We start from the raw sequence: 21,378 nt of genomic DNA, 5'->3' as shown, positions 1-21,378 counted from the left end.
TTTATGGAGTTTAGAAGACTACAAGAAATCTTTGTCTTCCTTGTTGTGATGGCTAGTCTTATTTCAACCTGACATACAAACTTGCATTATAGGAAAGGGGGAAACTATATTGAGAAAATACCTCCATAAAATCTGGCTATAAATCATTTTCTTAATTAGCAATTATAGAGGGAGGGCCCAGCCCATTGTGGGTGGTTTCACCCCTGGGCTGGTGGTCCTGGATTTTACAAGAAAGTAGGCTGAATAAGCTAGGGCAAGCAAGCCAATAAACAGTACCCCATCCATGGCCTCTGCATCAGCTTCTGCCTTTAGGTTCCTGACATTTGAGCTCCTGTACTGACTTCCTTCAGTGATGAACAGAAATATGGATGTGTAAGCCAAATAAATAAACATTTTCTTCTTCAACTTGCTTTTTGATCATGGTCTTTTGTGGCAGTGACAGAAACCCTAAGGCACTTATCTATATTATTTTGACATGTAACACATATAGTTACAAAATACACACACATATTTTCTTTTAACATCTAGAGACAAGGGTAAGGAAGGGGGTTTCTCTGTTTTTTACTAATTCATCTAATCCTAGTTAAAAATTGTACAAGTAAGAATAGCACACATTTCCATATTTAGATGACAAATTTAAGTCCTTCAGTCTGAGGGATAAGAATACAGCCTGGTCACAGTAGAAAAGATGGTTCTTTGGGGGAACAATGATACAAGGGAATCACACAGAACACTCACACACACATCCTTCCTCTTCATTCAGAGCTGCTGTCAGTAAAGAGATCTTGACAGACACTTTGCATAGACTGTAGACATAAGGAAAAGTCTCTCATTTGGCCTGTCAGGATGAATATTGTCTATACTTTGTACTGGAAGCTCAGTGTAGGAGCTGGTATGCAGTTGCAGAGGAAGAGCCAGATCTACCAGCAAGTTCTAGAAGTTCCAGGAGATAATCCTTTGCTGTGGTCTTGGTTATTTTCAGCTTTGTAAAACCCAAGAAAAGCTTCATTTCTGAGGAGTAACAGAACTTTAAATGTTCTTAACTTGGTGCACCAGAATTTGGAAGTTACTCTTGGGTTCTCAGAGACATGGTTAAGAGCAAAGGTGAGTGGAACAGCCCCAGACAGCAGAAAACATTCATGGAACACCTGTCAGGAAGAACAAAACTTTCACCTGCTTTTTCAACACTAAAAAGGAGCAGGACAGGAGTGAGGTTAAGAAATAACTTGGGACCCAACACTGTTGAGATCTGGCAGATATCATCCTGAAGCCTTTCTCTGTACAGCCGCCAGGTCTGTCCTAATGGAAAGACACAGCACTTTGTCTTTCCCTGACTCACCTGTGTAATTTTCAGCCTGTAAGTGCATGTCACAAAGCTTGTGGATGTATCTGATATACATTTCCTCTTTGTTGATCTCAGATTTGTAAAAGTTCTGTAAGACAATGAAGTATATGTAAGATGCAAGAGTCTTACATCCTTTTAAGGTCATTTCCAAGCTCCAGCCAGCCAGCCAAAACTCTGGCTGTATAGTCAGGAGGGAAGGAGGAAGAGCCCATGTCCTCTCACCATTAGGTTGACGGTGCAGCCAATCTTCTTGTTCTCTGTTTCTTCTCCTTTCATGCAGTCCCTGAAAGAGAGAAAAGAGATGACTGGCCGTGATGTGAAGTGATATTTCCTGGGACAATACATAAAACAGCTGCATTACTGGAATATTAGCACAGTCAATTCTAAAAGTAGTATGCCTTCTAACAGGAAGTACTTCAACAGAAGAGGATTGTATTGAGACCCCTCTCAGCTTTGCACCCAATCCTGGGGTTCAAAGATCTCTGTTAAGTTCCTTGTTCTGGTTGCAGAGTATAGGGCCCAGATGCACCATCAGGACATTAAGTGGCACTTAACCAATTTCCTTAGTACAAAAGGATGTGTCTGTAAGGTAGAAGGCCAAATTCCAAGTTCCCTAGGGAGGCAAAGTTATTCTTAAAGGGCAAGTTTCATTTCATGAGAAAATGTGAAACAGAAGTTACAAATCTATTCTAGAATTCACATAAAGTTAAGACATTACTGTCAAAGCTGAGGAGGTACTTCTTAGAAGACTTAAAGTTTGGCCAGTCTAAAAATAAGACTCACCAAATGTCCAAGTCATGCCAGACTACAACTTACTAGAAAAAGATATTAAGATATTATATATAACTTGTATCTAAATGACATATATATATAGTTTTTATTGTATGCACATATACTGTCAATAACTGTTTAAATTCTTGGGTAAAGGAAAACGTTTTCTTGGTATTGGCATAGTCTTCCCTGCAAGTTCATTTGATTGATCATTATTTACTGTGTACCTATCAGGGACAAGCAGAGTGCCAGCAGAAAAGTTCAAGGATCCTGCCTTCAAGGGGTTGGCTCTTTCTGTCAAACTGTGTCAGAGAGATGGAAAATGGTGTATACTTAAGGTATGCACAGAAAGCCAGGTGAGCTGTGGCTACTCTAAGGAAATTACACAGCATAAAGAAACCCGAAGGGAAGAGATCAATGAAGAAAAAAATGGATGGGGATCTAGAGCACAGCCTTTGAATTAGCTAGAACTTGGATCAATTTTGGCAACAGAACTTCTCACATGCACCTCTTCACTGACAACCACAAGAGCAACCCTTCAGAGATGCAAAGGAGAATAGTCACAATGCATATGCAACATTAACATGGTAGTTTTTTTTTTTTTTAAATAGACAGACCACCACAAAAATCATGGTGTTTTTCTCCATGTTCACAAGAAGTTATAATTGGGGGCTGGAAAGCAGAATGTGAGCCCTGGGGATTGGAAGGACAGACACAGGGCAAAGACCAGTTCATGTTTGAAGATCTGTGAAAGGCTGTGTACTTGTTGTATAGATACCACACTGAGACAAGAAATGGAGAGTGACATTGGATCTGGCCATTAGCTTCATTTGTTTACAGAAGACAAAAAGAAAATCAGACAGTTAAAAGAAGGCCTTTAACAGGAGGGAGGGCCTAGTCCCTACTCCAAATGACTTGACAGATTTTGAAGATCCTTCCTGGAAGGCATCACCCTCCCTGTGGAATGAGGGAGGTGGGATGGGAGGGGGGTCAGGGAGCATGGGAGGGAGAGGGAATTAGAACCAATATGTAAAATAATATATATATATATACACATACACACACACACACACACACACACACACACACACGGTCTTTAAGTCTAAGAGACCAATTTTGGGTCTTTCAAGTAGATAATGAATATGAACAACCTTCAGTAGATATTTCAATAAGACAAAGATGTAGAGCTTTAGCCCATTTCTCTTTACTGTTTGATGGCAGGTATAGGAGAGGCTTGGGACCTGGCATGTAAAAAGGAATCCTTTTGCTTTAAAAAGGGCTGACAAAGACCAGCTTTGACCTTTTAAGGCCCCCTCCCCTAAATAGATAGGAGCTGTACATACACAACTGTGCTAAAGAAAAGAGGGGATGTTTGGGATGGGATCAGTACACGGATACCTGAGTCTTTGGAATGGCAGGGCTTTCTTCTTCAGAAGACTGGAAGCAGTCTAAGCAGCCTCATTTTTTGATTCAGGGGTTTTTACATCTTGTAGCATTATGGCTTGGGGTTGGTTTTATTACTTTACTATCCTATCTCTCTTTTTGACTTCCAGAAAACATCCTTACTGACTTTCTGAGTCCTACTGAGAGCATAATTAAGGCTGAAGTGGTTGTTTCATTGTTATTTTTAGACCAATTCAGCAGTCATGACAGGACTAGGAAGGCAGGCTTTCATGAAACAAGTTTAAATCCACATGAATTCTCAGGCTGAACATGACAGAGATCCCTGAATTCACAAAACATTTCCCTAATTTGTTCCCATGGCTAGGGTTAGGGGACAGGAACAGATTTTAACAAGAGAATACAGGTATAAGAAAAAAGGTCCCCAGTCCATAGAGAAGCAAATGAAAATTGTCCTTGGTCATATTTTGGTACTAGGCGACATTTCCTTTTTTATCTCCCATATGGCTGAGGAAGGTCTTCATTAAGGAACTACAGTTATTCCCTAACTTTCTCTGGAGACAGTTTTTCCTCGCCTTGCTATATCTATTCCTCTGATCTCCGACTTTTCTAGATAGAAGGCCATATGTGTCTCCGGGTTGCCTTCTGGGTACATTTAACCTTAGGGGGATCCCAAAAAGCTCTAATTTATACTGAGGTATTGTTACTGGTCAGATAATCCCAACGACAGCCAAGGAACCAGAACAGTCCTCTCTATGTTAAGACACAGTGAATTTTGTTTTTTTAAACATGGTCTTGCTCTTTCTGCCTCTGCTTTTCCAGTGCTGTGATTACAGCTGGGCACCATGTCTAGTTCTCTCATGTTTGTTTTTAAAGACAAGGTCTCATTACATAGGCATGCCTGGCCTGCATCTCCAATGTAGACTAGACCAGCCTGGACTCACAGATTCACCTGCCTCTGCCTCTTGAGTGTTGGGGTTAAAGGTATGTGGCAACATGTCTGGCATGATTTTTTGTTTGTTTGGTTGGGTTGGTTTGTTTTGTTTTATGGAGGCAGAATTTCTCAGTGTAACAGCCCTGGCTGTCCCAGAACTTTCTTTGTATACCAGGCTGGCCTCAAATTCAGAGATCCACCTGCCTCTGCCTCCTAAGTGATGGGATTAAAGAGCTGCACCAGAAACACCTGGCTGGCAGTTGTTATTTTAATGTTTATTTATTTTTATGTGTTTGAGTGTTTTGCCTGCCTATATGTACATGTATTATGTGTGTACCTGGTGTTCACAGAAGACAGAAGTGGGCAATGGATACCCTGGACTGGGAGCTACAGCCAGTTACAAGTTGCCATGTGGGTGCTGGAAACTGAAAGCAGGATTTCTGCAAGAGTGGCAAGTACTTTTAACTCTTGAGCCATTTCTCCAGTCCCCAGTGTGGTCTTAAGTTTTAAAGTCAAGTGAATATCCTCGCAGAAGAGAATATTGTACTAGAGGAGAGGCTACAAAGGTGTCAAACTAAGAAAATACCTGTAGTCAAGAAGGCGTTCCATGAGGCGGGTGACTGAGGTAACAAAGGAAATGCCAGTCTCACGCCATGTTTCCTGTTCAACCTTCTCCAGAAGGCTGTTGGCAGAAGAAGCAAACATAATTCATGAGCCCTCTCTGGTGACAAGAGTGAGGTCCAAGAACCTGTGGAGGCTGTGATACATCTGGAGACAGGAGACTTGGCACACTGTAGTCTTACCTGGGGTAGGGCCCAAACAGCTGGGTTCTACTCCATGCAGCAGAAAGCAAAGACAAGGGTATTATTGGACTGATAGCAATAAATGACCATCTCTCCCAGTTTCCTGTGCATGTTCCTAAGGGTACTATGAGGTGGGGGTGAGAGGCATATGTGATAAAGTCTGTCCTAAGGGACACATGAGTTAAGAGTTCATGGAACAATAAGTTTGGTTTTGCCAATTGGCTAAGTACTTCTAATACCCAGAGCCATTTTCAGTAAACACACAAAACAAATTCTTCTCATAAATCAAAGATTCCCACAAGCTTCAGGAGCCCAGCACGAAGAACAGAGGACAAATTCAGGAGCTGTGCTCTGTTGTCACCTTGGTCATTGAATGCTTCCAAAACTGTGATAAAGACAGAAGCTTCATGTACAGGGCACTAAAAACCCGACAGTACCACACTTTTGTCCCCTAAGGCAGCTTGTGGCTTGCCCAAAACAGAAAGAACAACAAAACAAACGCAAAACAAAGCCCTGGCTTTAAGATATACTGACATCGCGGACATGCTTCTTCCAGGAGGCAATGACCTGCATCCTTCCTCCTTGCTCAGGTCTAGATCCCATTCCATACAACTCTACTTACAATTCCTTATGAGCATGTTCCTTGCTGTCTAATTTTCTAAGAGTCAGCTGGAGTTGGCTGGCCCAGGACTGAGGACAAGCAATGGGGACTCAAACTCACAGCTTGACTGCCATTATATTTTTTATTATGATCACTGCCTCTTTGTATAGAACATACACCTGGACCAAAGGTTCAGGGAAAGTAAGGGTTTCTGTGATCATACTGCTAAAGAGAGAGAAGAAATCTACCTTATGTGGACTACAACATTATACTACTTTCCAACAGCTCTGTGGCACTTTACTTACCTGGACATTGGGAAGATATGCTGCTCTATGAGCACACAAGCATGGAAAATGCAGATTACTACCTCACTCCTTTAACGGAATCTTTTCTAAATTAATTTATACACATTTTTATCTCCCTCCAAACCTACAAACATCATCCCCAAATTAAAACTATGAAATGATGCTCCATGGTATCAGTAGCTCTCAGGTCTCAAACTAACTTTAAAAGGGTTTACAAATACAATCTAGATAGGTAATTAGTAATTGTGAGCTATTTGTATACTTTTTCCTTTGTAATAAAGTTATTTGTTAGTAGCCAACAAAGAGAATTTAATGTCTTTCTTCCACAACTGGAAACATTTTGTTAAAATAGATGTATTAGAAAATGAATGTATTTCGCTTTTTTTCTGGCTCTTTCCGGGCGTCCAAGATGTCGAAGCAAGGACATGGTGGGTCCTCCGGAGCGAAATTCCAGATTTCCCTGGGTCTTCCTGTAGGAGCTGTGATCAACTGTGCCGACAATACAGGCGCCAAAAATTTGTATATCATCTCTGTGAAGGGCATTAAGAGACGACTGAACAGACTTCCTGCTGCTGGCGTGGGTGACATGGTGATGGCCACAGTTAAGAAAGGCAAACCAGAACTAAGGAAAAAGGTCCATCCAGCAGTGGTAATTCGTCAACGAAAGTCGTATAGAAGAAAAGATGGGGTGTTTCTTTATTTTGAAGACAATGCAGGGGTCATAGTAAACAATAAAGGCGAGATGAAAGGTTCTGCTATCACAGGTCCAGTTGCAAAGGAATTTGCAGACTTGTGGCCCAGGATTGCATCCAATGCAGGCAGCATTGCATGATTCTCCAGCATATTTGTAAAATATATTCATTAAAAAAGTCAAAAAAAAAAAAAAGAAAGAAAATGAATGTATTTCATCATAAAATTCAAAAAAAATTCTTATGATTCATCAAGGAGCAAAGCAGACATAGAGTACCAGAAAGAATCCCCCTCTTAACTGTAGCTGTGGGTCCTTCCTTCAGAGGTGCCTTTTACAGGTTAGCTAACAGATGATGAACTAGCACTTCCTCGAGCCCAGTCTCACTTCTAAGAAGGGGAGGATAATCCCCATGCTGCAGCCCTTGCAAGTGTGTTGTCAGCATCATGCCTAGAAGTCAACTTATACAATTTTTGAGTTTAAAATTTCTTAAAAGAGCTATAAAATTTGTTAAATTTGACATTTTGATATGGTAAGATTAATAAAGTACACATAGGAATTATGTCATACAACCAATTATATTTCAATTTAAAGTACTATTTTCTGTGATTATTATGGATCAGACACAGTCAATGGTACTTTTGTAATAACTGTTAATGTAACTCAGAATCTTAACATATAAAAATATCAATACATCTTATACACTGCCATCCTGACAGGTGTAAGATATTATCTCAGAGTTGTTTTGATTTGCATTTCTCTGATGACTAAGGATGTTAGCCATTTCCTTAAGTGTCTTTTGGCCATTTGACATTCCTCTCTTGAGAGTTCTCTGTTTAGATCTGTACCCCAGATATGTACCCCAGATTGGATTATTATTATTTTTTTTATGTCCAGTTTCTTGAGTTCTTTGAATATTTTGGAGATCAGTCCTCTGTCAGATGTCTTGTTGACCATGCCCTTCACTTTACAGAAACTTCTCAGTTTCAGAAGGTCCCATTTATTCATTGTTGCTCTCAGTGTCTATGCTACTGGTGTTATGTTTAGGAAGTGGTCTCCTGAGATAATGCCTTCAAGGCTACTTACTACTTTCTCTACTATGAGTTCAGTGTGGTTGGTTTTATGTTGAGGTCTTTGATCCCGTATGTTTTTTGAGACAAGGTTTCTCTGTGTGTGTGTGTCCCTGGCTGTTTCTGGAATTTGGTCTGTAGACCAGGCTGGCCTCAGACTCACAGAGATCTCTGCCCCAATTGCTGGGATTAAAACTATCACCACCAGGCTAACGTAACCCCATATCCAGAGCTGAGGAACCCAATACCACTGAGCTAAATCCCCAACCCCATTTGTTTTTTTGTTGATAGAAAATGACTACTGTTACCACCAGAATCAACTGCATCTCTTACGGTACCCAACCTCTGAAGCCTGCCCAGTGCAGGTTTCATGTCTACCCACATCACCCCTTCTCCCAACATGGGACTTTTGGGGAAGGAGCAGCTTACAGCAGACTGAAGAGTTCCCTGTAGCTCTCGTCACCTTTCCCCTCTGACACCATGCTGTCCAGCTTGTCAATCAGCTCAGCCTCCACCTAAAAAGAAGCAGAGACTTCAAAGCTCAAATGAACTCAGAGAAGGAAAATCTCCAGTCTCATGGTTATACTAGGATCACGGAAAACTATTTTTTAAAAAAACTCTTTATCATAGTTGTAAGTAAATTCCAGCAAAGACAGGATCTCACCTATTGCAGTAAGAAAAAAACAACAACAACAAAACAACAAACAAACAAAACAAAACACACCTTTGTCTTCTCAACCAGAGACTAGATAGCCCAGGGACCTAGAGTAAAACCAAATACTGCTCTTCTAACAAACAAACAAAAAAATAATACAGAAATAAAATGATTCCTAATGACATTGTACTATATTCATAGGTCAGTACTTTGCTTAGCATCAGAGAAGCTTCCTCCTGCAGCAGATGAGAACAAATAGAGACCCACAGCCAGAAATTATACAGAGAATAGAGATCTTTGAACACTCAGCCTTGAATGAGATGTCTTTATCAATCCCCTCAGAGGTCGGGGAACTTTTGGAAGAGTAGGTGTAAAGAGTGTAAGATCCAGATGGGATGGAGGACACCAAGGATACAAAGCCCTCTAAATCAACATGATCCACAAACATGAACTCACAGAGACTGAGGCAGCACACAGGGGCCTGCACTGGTCTGTACCATTTTCTCTTCATATATATTATGGCTTCCGGTTTAGTGTTTTTATGAGATTCCTGAGTGTGTGAATGAGTGGGCCTCTTGATTCTCCTGACTTCTCTTGGGGCTCTTTTCCACCTGTTTGCTTGTCTTGTCCAACTCTAATGTGTTACTTTTTGTTTTACCTATAGTTTATTTCATCTTATTTTATTTGTATCCATTAGGAGCCTGTTATTTTCTAATGAGAGACAGAAATGGAGTGGATCTGGGTGGGAGCAGAAACCTTAATCAGGAAAACTATGTAAGAAAAAAGGAAAAACAAACAAACCTGTCTCCCTTGCTTAGGAAGGCTTTTCATTCTGGTTTAGTTTACTTATGTAAATGTTTCAGATAACCATTTCCTATCTAAGAGCAAAAGATGACTCCTTCAGGGAAAAGGACTCCTTTTCTGACTCCTTTTAAATCTGACTCCTTCAGATTTAAAGGAGAAAGTCCTTTGTCAAATGTTCCTATTTTTTAAAATAGAGCATTTTTATTAATTATCTGAGAATTTCATATTCACATACAATTTATTTTGGTCTTATTCATCTCTCCACCCTGTCCCTAAGAGCCTCTGGGTCTGTCCCTGAGGTGTTCCCCTTAAATAATCCACTGAATCCAATTTGTGCTGCTCATATATGCATGCATGTGGGGTCATCCTTTGGAGCACACGTGACCTACCAAGTTACACTTTTTTTGTTTGTTTTTTGAGACAGGGTTTCTCTATGTAGCCTTGGCTGTCCTAAAGCTTACTTGTAGATCAGGCTGGCCTCCAACTCACAGAGATCTGCTTGCCCCATTTCTGAGTACTGGAATTAAAGGGGCATGTGCCTCTAACCCTACCAGGGTCCCAGGCTACAGTTTTTTTATTTATTAATTAATTTATTTAAATTTGTATTTCTTATTTTACATATTGATCCCAGTTCCCTCTCTTCCTGTATTTCTCCCTCCCACCACCACCCTCCCCACTCCACAAGGAGGGTGATGCCTTCCAGGAGGGATCAACAAAATCTGTCAAGTTACTTGGAGCAGGGACTAGGCCCTCCCTCCTGCCTCCAGGCCAAGGGAGTACCTCTCCATGGGGAATGTACTCCCAAAGTCCTTCTATGCACCAGGGACACTTCCCTATTCCACTGTCAGATGTCCCCTAAACTACTCAGGCCTTCCCACTGAGTCCGATGTTCAGGGGGTCTGAGTCTGTCTTAAAGTAAACAGACTCTCCCTCTCCTAGCAGCCATCAACCATCAATAGTTCCTCAGCTAGGGAGTGAGAGACTCATAAGCCCCTCCCCATTCCACGCTGGAAAATTGACAGGCTTGATCTTGTATAGGCCTTGTGCAGACAACCATTAATGCTGTGAGTTCATGAGTATATCAATCCTGCCATGCCGAGAAGACAGTGACACCCCAGTCTTCTCTGACCATTGCCTCTTATGATCTTTCCAACACCTCTTCTGCAATGCTCTCAAATCAATCTTTCCCTTTCCCCTCTCCCTCTTTCCCCCCTCCCTCCCTCCCTCTCCTTCCTTCCTTCCTTCCTTCCTTCCTTCCTTCCTTCCTTCCTTCCTTTTCTTTCTTTCTGACAGGGTTTCTCTGTGAGACCTTGTCTTTCCTAGATCTACTCTGTAGACCAGGTTGATCTCGAACTCAGAGATCCACCTGCCTCTGCTTCCTGAATTCTGGGATTAAAGGTGTGTATCACATCACCCAGCTGCTTCATTCTTTAAATTTTTTTATATTTAGTATTTTGTGTGTGCTTGGGGTTTACATGTGGAGGTCAGAGAATAATCTGCAAGGAGCCAGTTCTCCCTTGTACTGTGTGGGTCCTACAGATTAAACGCAAGTCATCAGGGTTGTTGAAGGGTACCTTTAGACTCTCTGAGCCATTCTATTGGCTTCAAATATTTCCTTGTTTAAAAAGCACACCTTTAGTACCAGAACTTGGGAGGCAGAGATGGGCAGAGCTCTGTGAGAGTTCCAGTCCAATCTGCTCTACAGAGCAAGTTCCAGGATAGCCAGAACCACACAGAGAAACGATATCTTGAAAAACCAAGCTAACAAATAAAAATCAATTCAAAGGAATTTATGTACAGAGACTATATCTACAGATCTGTAGGATAGGAACAATGTAGTATTGTTCCTCCCAGTTGAGGAATCCAGTAACCCAGTGTAGGGCCCAGTCATCACAGATAAAGCAGCAGCTTTAGGTTTTATGGGTACAAAAACGAAGCCTGTCATCCTGAAAGTTTCTGAAGGAAATATAGCTCATTCAAACTCAACTAATATCAACCTCAGTAGAACAAAGACAAATCATGCAACAAACTTCTTTTCTTGATTGGAAGACTATAGTATTGAATGATAACTAAATATAGTCAGACTATATTTAGTTGTAACCCTAATACAATGTTTAACCCTAATACAATGAGGTGGCTACAAACTCTCTAAGAAAATGGCCTGATACTAATAATGAATCTCTGTTCATATACAAAGGTAGCTAGTGTGGGCTAGAATGGAGCAAAGGTAGAGAAGGGGCCTGTAATAGCAGAGAGTACAAACAATGCAAATACGCTTCAATAGTCCACTGGGGTCCAAAATGTTTGTAGAATGGGTACCTGGGTCAGTAGTCTTTGTTTTACCACAGATCTTCTTAAAAATTCAATTTAGGTCTCTCTAAATCTGATGGACTAGAAAATGAGGGTCGGGGTTAAAGTCCACAAACTGTTATAAGAAGCATATTCAACTGTTAGGCAATACATGATGGAAGGCTGTAGTGACATTATTATCTCTGTAGAACTGGTAGCCACAGCTTTCTATCCATTCGACATTTATCCCATGACATAACCAGCTATAGAGTTCTGGATATATACCTTTATAAATTCAAATCTCCTTATTGTGAAACAGTTGTCATGGTACTATTCCTTTATGGTGTCACGATGCCCTGGCTTTTGAGAAATGTTCAATATAAGTTTTGATTGTTATTCTCATAACCCACCATGTACTGTGTGGGCATTACAGTGAGCTATGAGAAATAAAATGCACAACCATTCTTGTTCCTGGGGACTCATAATTTAGTAAGGGAGACAGAGGCAACAGTGACCTAAGTTCAGCATAGTAAGTGCTCAGATATAGCTCACAGAGAAACAGTAGTCTGAGATTTGAGATCTCAACACACAGCCAAGTTTCAAGAAATAGTGCTATAAAAACTTAAGAATTGTTTTTTACTGTTTGTCCTGGTTAGATTTCTGTCACTTGAAATGAGCTAGGGTTATTTGGGAAGGGGAACCTTAACTAAGAAAAATGACTCCATCAGATTGGCCTGTAGGCAAATCTTTGGGGCATTTTTCTTGATTAAGATTGATGTGGGAAAGCTCACTATAGGCAGTGTCATCCCTGAGTAGGCATGTCTTAAGTTGTGTAAGAAAGCAAACTGAGCAAGTCCTGGGGAGAAAGCCGTTAAGCAGCATCCCTCCATAATCTCTGATTCAGTTCCTGCCTCCTGGTCCCTACCTTGGCTTCCTCCAGTGATGGACTATGATTAGAATGTGTAAAACAAAACCACTCTTTCCAAGGTGCTTTTGACCAATGTATCTTTAGTGTAGCAACAGAAAGCAAAGCGAGACACTCTTTGGCACAGTGATTATAGGTTGAGAAAGCTACCTAAAAAAAATAACAGAGGAGGAGTAAAGTGATGAAGTGCTTGCTGTGCAAGCATGGTGTTCTGAAATCCATCACCAGAACTACATAAAAAAAAAAGCTGAGTGTGGTGGAAAACACTGTAGTCACTGGGACATGTTCACTGGCCAGCTTACACTACTTAGTGAGCTCCAGGCAGTCAAATGCATAGGCACCCACATGATATACATTCACATATACTCTCACAATGGAAAGTAAAAATGGATGGTTTTGACAATTTTAACATCCAAATGTTGAAATGAACCTAGCTCTTTTTTAATTATTTAATATTTTTTCTTATTTTACATATTGATCCCAATTCCCTCTCCCTACCACCCTCCTCCCATGGCCCCCACTGACCCTTCCCATCCCACCCTCCATCTACTCCCCAGGGAGGGTGGCCTTCCTTAAGGGATCATCAAAGTCTCATCATTTGGGGTAGGGCCTATGCCCTCCCCCATGTCTCTAGGCTAAGGGAGTAACCCCCCATGGGGAATGGGCCCCAAAGTCTGTTCATGCACCAGGGATACACATCCTGGTGCCCAGGCCTCCTAACTGAGACCCATACTCAGGAGGTCTGGGTCCGTCTTATGCTGGTTTCTCAGCTCTCAGTCTGGGGTCCATGAGTTCCCCCTTGTTCAGGCCAGCTGTTTCTGTGGGTTTCTCCAGCCTGTTCTTGACCCCTTTGCTCATCACTCCTCCCTCTCTGCAACTGGTTCTTAAGAACTTGACTAAATACACTATAATGGAAAGACTCTAAAGGTATAGTGGAGTGTAGAGGAACATCAAGCCCAGTTTACCCTTCAACCAAACTCTTGGTGTCACCACTACCATCTCCAACAGGGAGCCTCAGGTAGCTATTATAGCTTCAAGGTGATCTATCTCCTTCCCTCTGGACCAAAGCCACTTTTTCAGTCCTGATGCAGTTCTGCAGACCCACCCTCTTTCTTTTTCACCACACCCTACCACTTAGCTGTTTCTTTAAGGTATCCTTTTTAGCATTCCTTCCTAGTGGTACCAACCTGGCCCATTCCACTGGGAAGGGACCTCCTGGACAAAGTGGGAGCCTCTATTTCTTTTGCTCCCTCCAGCCATTTCCCTCCTCCTTTTCCTCCAAACCACACAATCTGAAACACCCTTTCCCTTACCAGCCTCTCAGGTAGATCCCTGAGTATTGGACATCCAAAACCCCTCTATAGCCAAATATCAGCATTCAACTACAAAAATCTCATCAAATATATAACCCAGGATCAACACCCACTTTCTTTCCAAAGCCTCAGGGGACTTAAGCCTCTTATCTCTGACCTCTTAAGAAAGAAATTTCTGCTCCCCATTTCTTCCTTTAATACCCACATACTTGCAGTTAAACAAACAAACAAACAAACAAACAAAAACAAGGGAACCTATTGCTTGGTTCAGGATCTCTAACTTATAAACTCAGTAGTAGTTTCCCTTTACCTGTAGTACCCATGAAAAGTCTTAATATTTCAAAATGACTCAGTTTGCTAATTTGGCTCTTTAAGATGTGTACAGATCATGTTTCTGCTAGTTTCAGCTACCCATCCTATTTGGTTCCAACTCCTTTAGTTGGCTCTTCCCCACACCTGCTCTAGCCATCCATGTCTCCTCACCTACTTAGTAAATGTCCTCTCTCTGGCTCCTGGAGCCTGCTATAATCTCTGGGGCCCCACCAAGTGAGCAACTCTTTAGTTATTAAGACACTTGCTCCTCTCCCTCTATTGGAACCCTCCCTGTTTTCTGGCTTCCTCTCCCCTAGGAGTTGTTTGTTAAGCCTGGCAGCTTCCTTAAGCCCTTCTGGGTCTCTATGACCTTGTTCCTTCTGTCTTTCAGCTCCTACTTGGAGCTTATAGAAACTCCCTCCATTGGAGTTCATTTTTCTAACCTTCTCCCTTCCTCCACAGTCTCCAATTTTATTGAAGCCTCACTCTGGCCTCAGCACAGTTCGGATGGCCAAAATGGCATTCTCTATTTTCAATGTTGATAACTTCTGCCACCACACAAACAAATGATCCAAAAGTCTTCCATAACTAAACTTGCTTTCTCCTTCATCTCTTCTTATCTATATCTGGTAACTCTTACATATGGATATAATGTATCCTCTAACCAACAGCCCATCCTAATAGGGTTAATAGGGTCAGGAATTGCTCTATATCAGGCTGTCAAAGGTTTACTCAGTTCCCTATAACTCCCTTATCCATCTCTCTCTCACGGGGGTTACCCCCATGCCGTGTGTGTGTGTGTGTGTGTGTGTGTGTGTGTGTGTGTGTGTGTGTGTGTGTGTGTGTGCTAATTCTGTCCTGAAAACAAAAATAATAAAAACAGAGTTTATGCTGGACAGTGGTGGCATACGCCTTTGATCCCAGAACTTGGGAGGTGGAAGCAGGCAGAACTCTGTGATTTTGAGGCCAGCTTTGTCTACAGAGTTCTAGGACAGGCTCCATATCTACAGAGAAACCCTGTCTAAAACAAACCAACCAACAAACAATCCAATCAGCTAAAGATACTGGGGCATGATCCTTTGACTGACCAGAATTTGGACTGGGGGGGTGGTGGGGTCCAAGAGGTGCCTCTTCCTGAGAGCAGAACTTTGGGCTCTGTGGACATGGCCTCAAGGGTGAAGATAAGGGGCAGCTATTCAACTTCTAGTATATCCTGACAGGAATGCTAGGACAGCAGACCAGGGATAATCTGCTGGGTCCCCAGAGGCTTCTTGACAGTGTTTCCATGAGAATAAACAGGGCCACAGATGTCAAAATAAACAAACAAACAAACAAAAAAAAACAACGAGGAAAGAAAAAGAGAAAACAAAAAAACCAACCAAACAAACAAACAAATAAAAGAAACCCATTACAGTTTATGCTAAAATTTAAAAAGTAATACTTATTTGGTAAGGTATTAAAGGTATTAAAACAGCACCTTCGTGCACACTCATACAAGAATGGTGCTGGTGCTGGTAGTTGAACATTTAACACTTCAACCAGACCACTCTCATGGTGGAACATCTCACCAGCAAGTTATCAAAAGGAGATCCTTATCTGTTTTGATGCTGGCTAGAAACTTAGGAAAGCTATGAAAAGTCACCTTGTTTGGCTCTAGCCTTAGAATTTTCTGGGCCACATGGCAGAGGAAGGACAGCATGCTCCCAGAAATCCTCTTCTTACCACAACTAGGATAGTTCAGTCTCTATTGCTTTTTCTTCATCAGAAAGTTCTTAACATGTTTATCACTTTCCTCTAATTCTTTTCTTTGCTGATTTGTCCTTGAAACAAGATATTGCTATGTAGCCCAGGCTTTAGTACTTGCTATGTAGCTCAGGCTGGCCTCAGACTCATGGCAATTCTCCTGCCCCAGTTTCCTGAATTCGAGGATCTGGTCTCTAACTTGATGGAGAAAACTTGCATATTAATTTTGGCTAGCATGTGATACACAAACTCTAAAGCAGGATTTAAGATGATTAACTTCCTTACTAGACCCATGACCACCCCATCTAGACTACCTGCCTGATACAAACAGGTTCATTTCAGCGGAGAGTGCATCAAACACTGAAGTTAACATTTTACCTGCTTGAAGTTGCCATTTTTCCTCTGTTCCCAGTCCATCATGTCATGAAAGATAGGAATCATGATATTCCGCACTTCTGGCTGTGGGACCAGTGTCACACCCAGAAAAGGACCGATCATTCCCGGAATAAAGTGGATCTTATGTTCACCTGAACAATAAAACCCAACAAGTATTAGTTCATTCCTGCTTTGCTTCTTACCTGGAAGAGTCACAAATGGGGCCAAGCATATTATAATTTATAGCGAGGCTGGAAATCTAGGCTCAGTGGTGGTATAGTGTTTGCCTAGCATGTATGAGATACTGAGATAGATCTGAATTTCTCAGCTCCAAAAAAGCCAAAACAATTGTTTATTTACAGTAGAAGCTTCCAAGGGTAAAAGATGATTTATTCTATGGTTTTCAGATAACCCCTATGCTTTTAAAATTTTTATCATTTTTAAAATCCTTTAAAACATTTATCATCTTATTCTATGTATGAGTGTTTTGCTTGAATGGATGGATGTGCACCATGTGGGTGCCTGGTACCAGATGGTACCACCTGGTACCAGGTGCCAGAAAACAGCATCTGATCCCCTGGAAATAGAGTTACAGATGGATGTGAACCACCATATTGGTTGGAGTCAATCCTGGGTCCTCTGGAAGAGCCGTCAGTACTCTTAAGTGCTGACTCCCTCATCTTTTTAGAGTTTTAAATTGACTGGCCTAGTCAGTATGAAACATATGTTCAAAGATTACAAAATCGCTTTTCAAAAAATTTCCTGTGAGCCGGGTGTTGGTGGCACACACCTTTAGTCCCAGCACTTGGGAGGCAGAGGCAGGCGGATCTCTGAAGTTTGAGGCCAGCCTGGTCTATAGAGTTCCAGGACAGGCTCCAAAGCAATACAAAGAAACCCTGTCTCAAAAATTTTAAAAAACCGAACCAAACCAAAACAACAACAACAAAAACCCAACCTGTGAAGTTTTTTTTATTTTATTATTATTATTTTTTATTTTACATGTCAATTCCAGATCCCTCTCCCTCCCTTTTTCCCTCCCTCTTTCCCTTTCTGCCCCCTCACATGCACCCTGACCATCCTCCCCTCCCATCCCCCCACTCCAATTCCACATGTAGGGCAATGCCATCCAGGTGGGGTCATGTAAATCTGTCAGGTCATTTGAAGTAGGGACTAGGACTTCTCTCCTGTCTCTAGGTTAAGGCAGTTATCCCTCCATGGGGGATGTGCCCACAAGGTCCTTTTGTGCACCAGGAGTACATCCTGGTTCCACTGTCTGAGGTCCCATAGACTGCTCATTCCTTCTGGCTGAGACCCATATTCAGGGGATCTGAGTCAGTCCTATGATGGCTTCCCAGCTATCAGTCTGGTGGCCCGTTAGCTCCTCCTTGTTCGGGTCAGCTGTCTCTATGTGTTTCTGCTACCTGGTCTTGTCCTCTCCCTCTGCATCTGGATTCTAGTTTGGCTCATTGTTTAGTTGTGGGTGTTTGCTCCTGTTTCCAACAGGTACTAGATGAGGGCTCCATGATGGTGGATGAGTTAGTAGTTGATCTCACTATTGTTCCCCTTTCTCCTCTCCAGCATGAGTTGTCATTACTGTTTCTAATTTTAGCCATTCTGGCGGGAGTAAGATGGTATCTCAAAGTTGTTTTGATTTGCATTTCCCTGACAGCTAAGGATGTTGAACACTTTAAGTGTCTTTCAGCCTTTTTTATTTCCTCTATTGAGAATTCTATGTTCAGTTCTGTACCCCATTTTTAATAGGGTTATTTGGTGTTTTGTTGACTAGTTTCTTGAGTTCTTTGTGTATTTTGGAGATCAGTCCTTTGTCAGATGTAGGATTGGTGAAAATCTTTTCCCAGTCTGTGGGCTGCCGTTTGGTCTTGTCAACTGTGTCCTTTGCCTTACAGAAGCTTCTAAGTTTTGAGGTCCCATTTATTAATTGTTGCTCTCAGTGTCTGTGCTCCTGGAGTCATGTTCAGGAAGCGGTCTCCTATACCAATTTGTTCAAGGGTACCTCCCACTTTCTCTTCTAAGAGGTTCAGTGTGGCTGGATTTATGTTGAGGTCTTTGATCCATTTGGACTTGAGTTTTGTGCATGGCGAAAGACATGGGTCTATCTGCAGTCTTCTACTCACCATCATCCAAGTGTGCCAGCACCATTTGTTGAAGATGCTTTCCTCCCCCCATTGTATTCTTTTAGCTGTTTTGTCGAAAACCAGGTGTTCATAGGTGTGTGGGTTTATATCAGGATTTTCGATTCCATTGGTCTACCTGTCTATTTTTGTGCCAATACCAGGCTGTTTCCAGAACTATAGCCCTGTAGTAGAGCTTAAAGTCAGGGATGGTGATGCCTCCTGAAGTTCTTTTATTGTACAGGGTTGTTTTGGCTATCCTGGATCTTTTGTTTTTCCATATAAAGTTGATTGTTATCCTTTCACGGTCAGTGAAGAATTGTGCTGGGATTTTAATGGGGGATTGCATTGAATCTGTAGATTGCTTTTGGTAAGGTTGCCATTTTTACTATGTTTATCCTACCTATCCAAAAGCATGGGAGATCTTTCCATTTTCTGGTATCTTCTTTAATTTCTTTCTTTAGAGCCACAAAGTTCTTATTATATAGGTCTTTTACTTGTTTGGTAAGCATTACACCAAGATACTTTATGTTGCTTGTGGCTATTGTAAAGGGTGATGTTTCTCTGATTTCTTTCTTTGTCTCTTTGTCATCTGAAAAAAGTAGGGCTACTGATTTTTTTGAGTTTATCTTGTATCCTGCTAGTTTGCTGAAGGTGTTTATCAGCTGTAGGAGTTCCCTGGTAGACTTTATTGGGTCGCTTATGTAAACTATCATATCATCTGCAAATAGAGACAGTTTGACTTCTTCCTTTCCAATTTGGATCCCCTTGATCTCCTTTTGTTGTCTTATAGCATTAGCTAGAACTTCCAGTACGATATTGAAGAGATATGGAGAGAGAGGGCAGCCTTGTCTTGTTCCGGATTTTAGAGGAATTGGCTTAAGTTTCTCTCCATTCAGTTTGATGTTGGCAGTTGGTTTGCTGTATATTGCTCTTATTATGTTTAGGTATGTTTCTGTTATCCCTGATCTCTCCAAGACCTTTATCATGAAAGGCTGTTGAATTTTGTCGAAGGCTTTTTCAGCATCTAGGGAAATGATCATATGGTTTTTCTTTTTCAGTTTGTTTATATGGTGGATCACGTTGATAGATTTTCATATGTTAAATCATCCCTGCAATCCAGGGATGAAGCCTACTTGGTCATGGTGGATGATCTCTCTGATGTATTCTTGAATTTGGTTTGCCAATATTTTATTGAGTATTTTTGCATCGATGTTCATCAGGGATATTGGTCTGTAGTTTTCTTTCTTAGTTGTGTCTTTGCTAGGCTTGGGTACCAAGGTTATTGTGGCCTCATAAAAAGAGTTTGGCAATGAACCTTCTGTTTCTATTTTGTGGAACAGTTTGAGGAGTAGTGGTATTAGTTCTTCCTTGAATGTCTGGTAGACTTCTGCACTGAATCCATCTGGCCCTGGACTTTCTTTGGTTGGAAGGCTTTCGATGACTGCTTCTATTTCATTGCGGGTTATAGATCTATTTAAGTTGTTTGTCTGTTCTTGATTTAATATTTGGTAAGTGATAGTTATCCAGAAATTTGTCCATTTCCTTTGAATTTTCAAATTTTGTGGAGTACAGATTTTTTTCGAAGTATGACCTGAAAATTGTCTGGATTTCCTCTGTGTCTCTTGTTATGTTCCCCTTTTCATTTCTGATTTTGTTAATTTGCATGTTCTTTCTCTGCTTTTTCGTTAATTTGGATAAAGGTTTGTCTATCTTGTTTATTTTTCTCAAAAAAACCAACTCTTTGTTGCATTGATTTTTTGTATTGTTTTCCTGGTTTCTATTTTGTTGATTTCAGCCCTCAAGTTGATTATTTCCTGGCATCTACTCCTCTGGGGTGAGTTTGCTTCTTTTTGTTCTAAGGCTTTCAGTTGTGCTGTGAATTCTCTAATGTGACTATCCTCTGTTTTCTTCATATGGGCACTTAGTGCAATGAACTTCCCTCGTAACACTGCTTTCAAGGTGTCCCATAAGTTCAGCTATGTTGTGTCCTCATTCTCATTGAATTTTAGAAAGTCCTTAATTTCTTTATTTCTTCTTTGACCCAGGTGTGGTGCAATTGCACATTGTTCAGTTTCCATGAGTTTGCAGGTTTTCTGCTATTTGTGTTGTTGTTGAATTCCAATTTTAAAACATGGTGGTCTGATAAGATAGAGGGGAGTATTCCAATATGCCACCTAGTATGTGGTCGATTTTAGAGAAGGTTCCATGTGGAGCAGAGAAGAAGATATGTTCTTTTGTGTTTGGATGGAATGTTCTATAGATGTCTGTTAAACCCAGTTGAGACTTAAGATCTGTTAGTTCTTTTTTTTCTTTGTTGGTTTCTGATTGGTGGTCCTGTCTAGTGGTGAGAGTGGTATGTTGAAGTCTCCACTATAAGTGTGTGAAGTTTTATGTGAGCTTTGAGTTTTAGCAGCGTTTCTTTTATGAATGTGGGTGTCTTTGTATTTGGGGCATAGATGTTCGGAATTGAGACTGTGTTGATGGATTTCTCCTGTGATGAATATGAAATGACTGTCTTCATCTCTTTTGATTTATTTTGGTTTGAAGTCTAACTTGTTAGACATTAGGATAGCCACATCTGCTTGCTTCTTGGGTCCATTTGATTGGAAGATCTTTTCCCAACCCTTTACCCTAAGGTAATGTCTGTCTTTGAAGCTTAGATGTATTTCTTGTATGCAGCAGAAGGATGGATTCTGTCTTTGTATCTATTCTGTTAGCCTGTGTCTTTTTATAGGTGAGTTAAGACCATTATTAATGTTGAGGGTGAGTAAAGGACCATTGATTGTTAATGCTTGTTTGTTTTAGATTTGTTGTTGGAAGTGGTATTATGAATATATTTGTCCTGCTTTACACTTGGTTTCTGGTGTAGTTAGATTATCTGTTGCCTGCGTCTTTGTGAGCATTGTTAA

The 21,378-nt window shown here is 41.1% G+C and overlaps 2 protein-coding genes across 9 annotated transcripts in view; one reads left to right on the top strand and one right to left on the bottom strand.

Annotated features, from left to right (window-relative positions):
• Positions 1–21,378, bottom strand: part of Dock3 (dedicator of cytokinesis 3) — a 307,646-nt gene that overhangs the window by 34,641 nt on the left and 251,627 nt on the right. For 7 of the 8 annotated variants that reach the window (XM_051205186.1, XM_051205167.1, XM_051205202.1 and 4 more), the window contains exons 32-37: positions 16,338–16,486; positions 8,348–8,433; positions 5,255–5,281; positions 5,038–5,133; positions 1,568–1,628; positions 1,340–1,433 (exon numbers count right to left, since the gene is read on the bottom strand). In XM_051205186.1, the coding sequence (XP_051061143.1) occupies positions 1,340–1,433; positions 1,568–1,628; positions 5,038–5,133; positions 5,255–5,281; positions 8,348–8,433; positions 16,338–16,486 (513 nt within the window). The remainder of the gene's footprint in view (positions 1–1,339; positions 1,434–1,567; positions 1,629–5,037; positions 5,134–5,254; positions 5,282–8,347; positions 8,434–16,337; positions 16,487–21,378) is intronic. The other variant, XM_051205158.1, reaches the window with a different exon arrangement.
• On the top strand, positions 6,553–7,055 carry LOC127237206 (60S ribosomal protein L23-like). The gene has a single exon (XM_051205321.1). It carries the CDS (start codon positions 6,570–6,572, stop codon positions 6,990–6,992), a length of 423 nt encoding a protein of 140 aa, XP_051061278.1. The 5' UTR covers positions 6,553–6,569; the 3' UTR covers positions 6,993–7,055.

This window comes from Phodopus roborovskii, unplaced genomic scaffold, assembly GCF_943737965.1.
Source record: "Phodopus roborovskii unplaced genomic scaffold, PHOROB, whole genome shotgun sequence".
Classification (NCBI taxonomy): domain Eukaryota; kingdom Metazoa; phylum Chordata; class Mammalia; order Rodentia; family Cricetidae; genus Phodopus; species Phodopus roborovskii.
The sequence above is the reverse complement of the archived record's forward strand: the minus strand, read 5'-3'. Positions and strand labels throughout refer to the sequence as shown.

Excerpts from the sequence above, each read along its gene's own strand:
- LOC127237206 (XM_051205321.1), top strand. The coding sequence starts at position 6,570 with ATGTCGAAGCAAGGACATGGTGGGTCCTCCGGAGCGAAATTCCAGATT.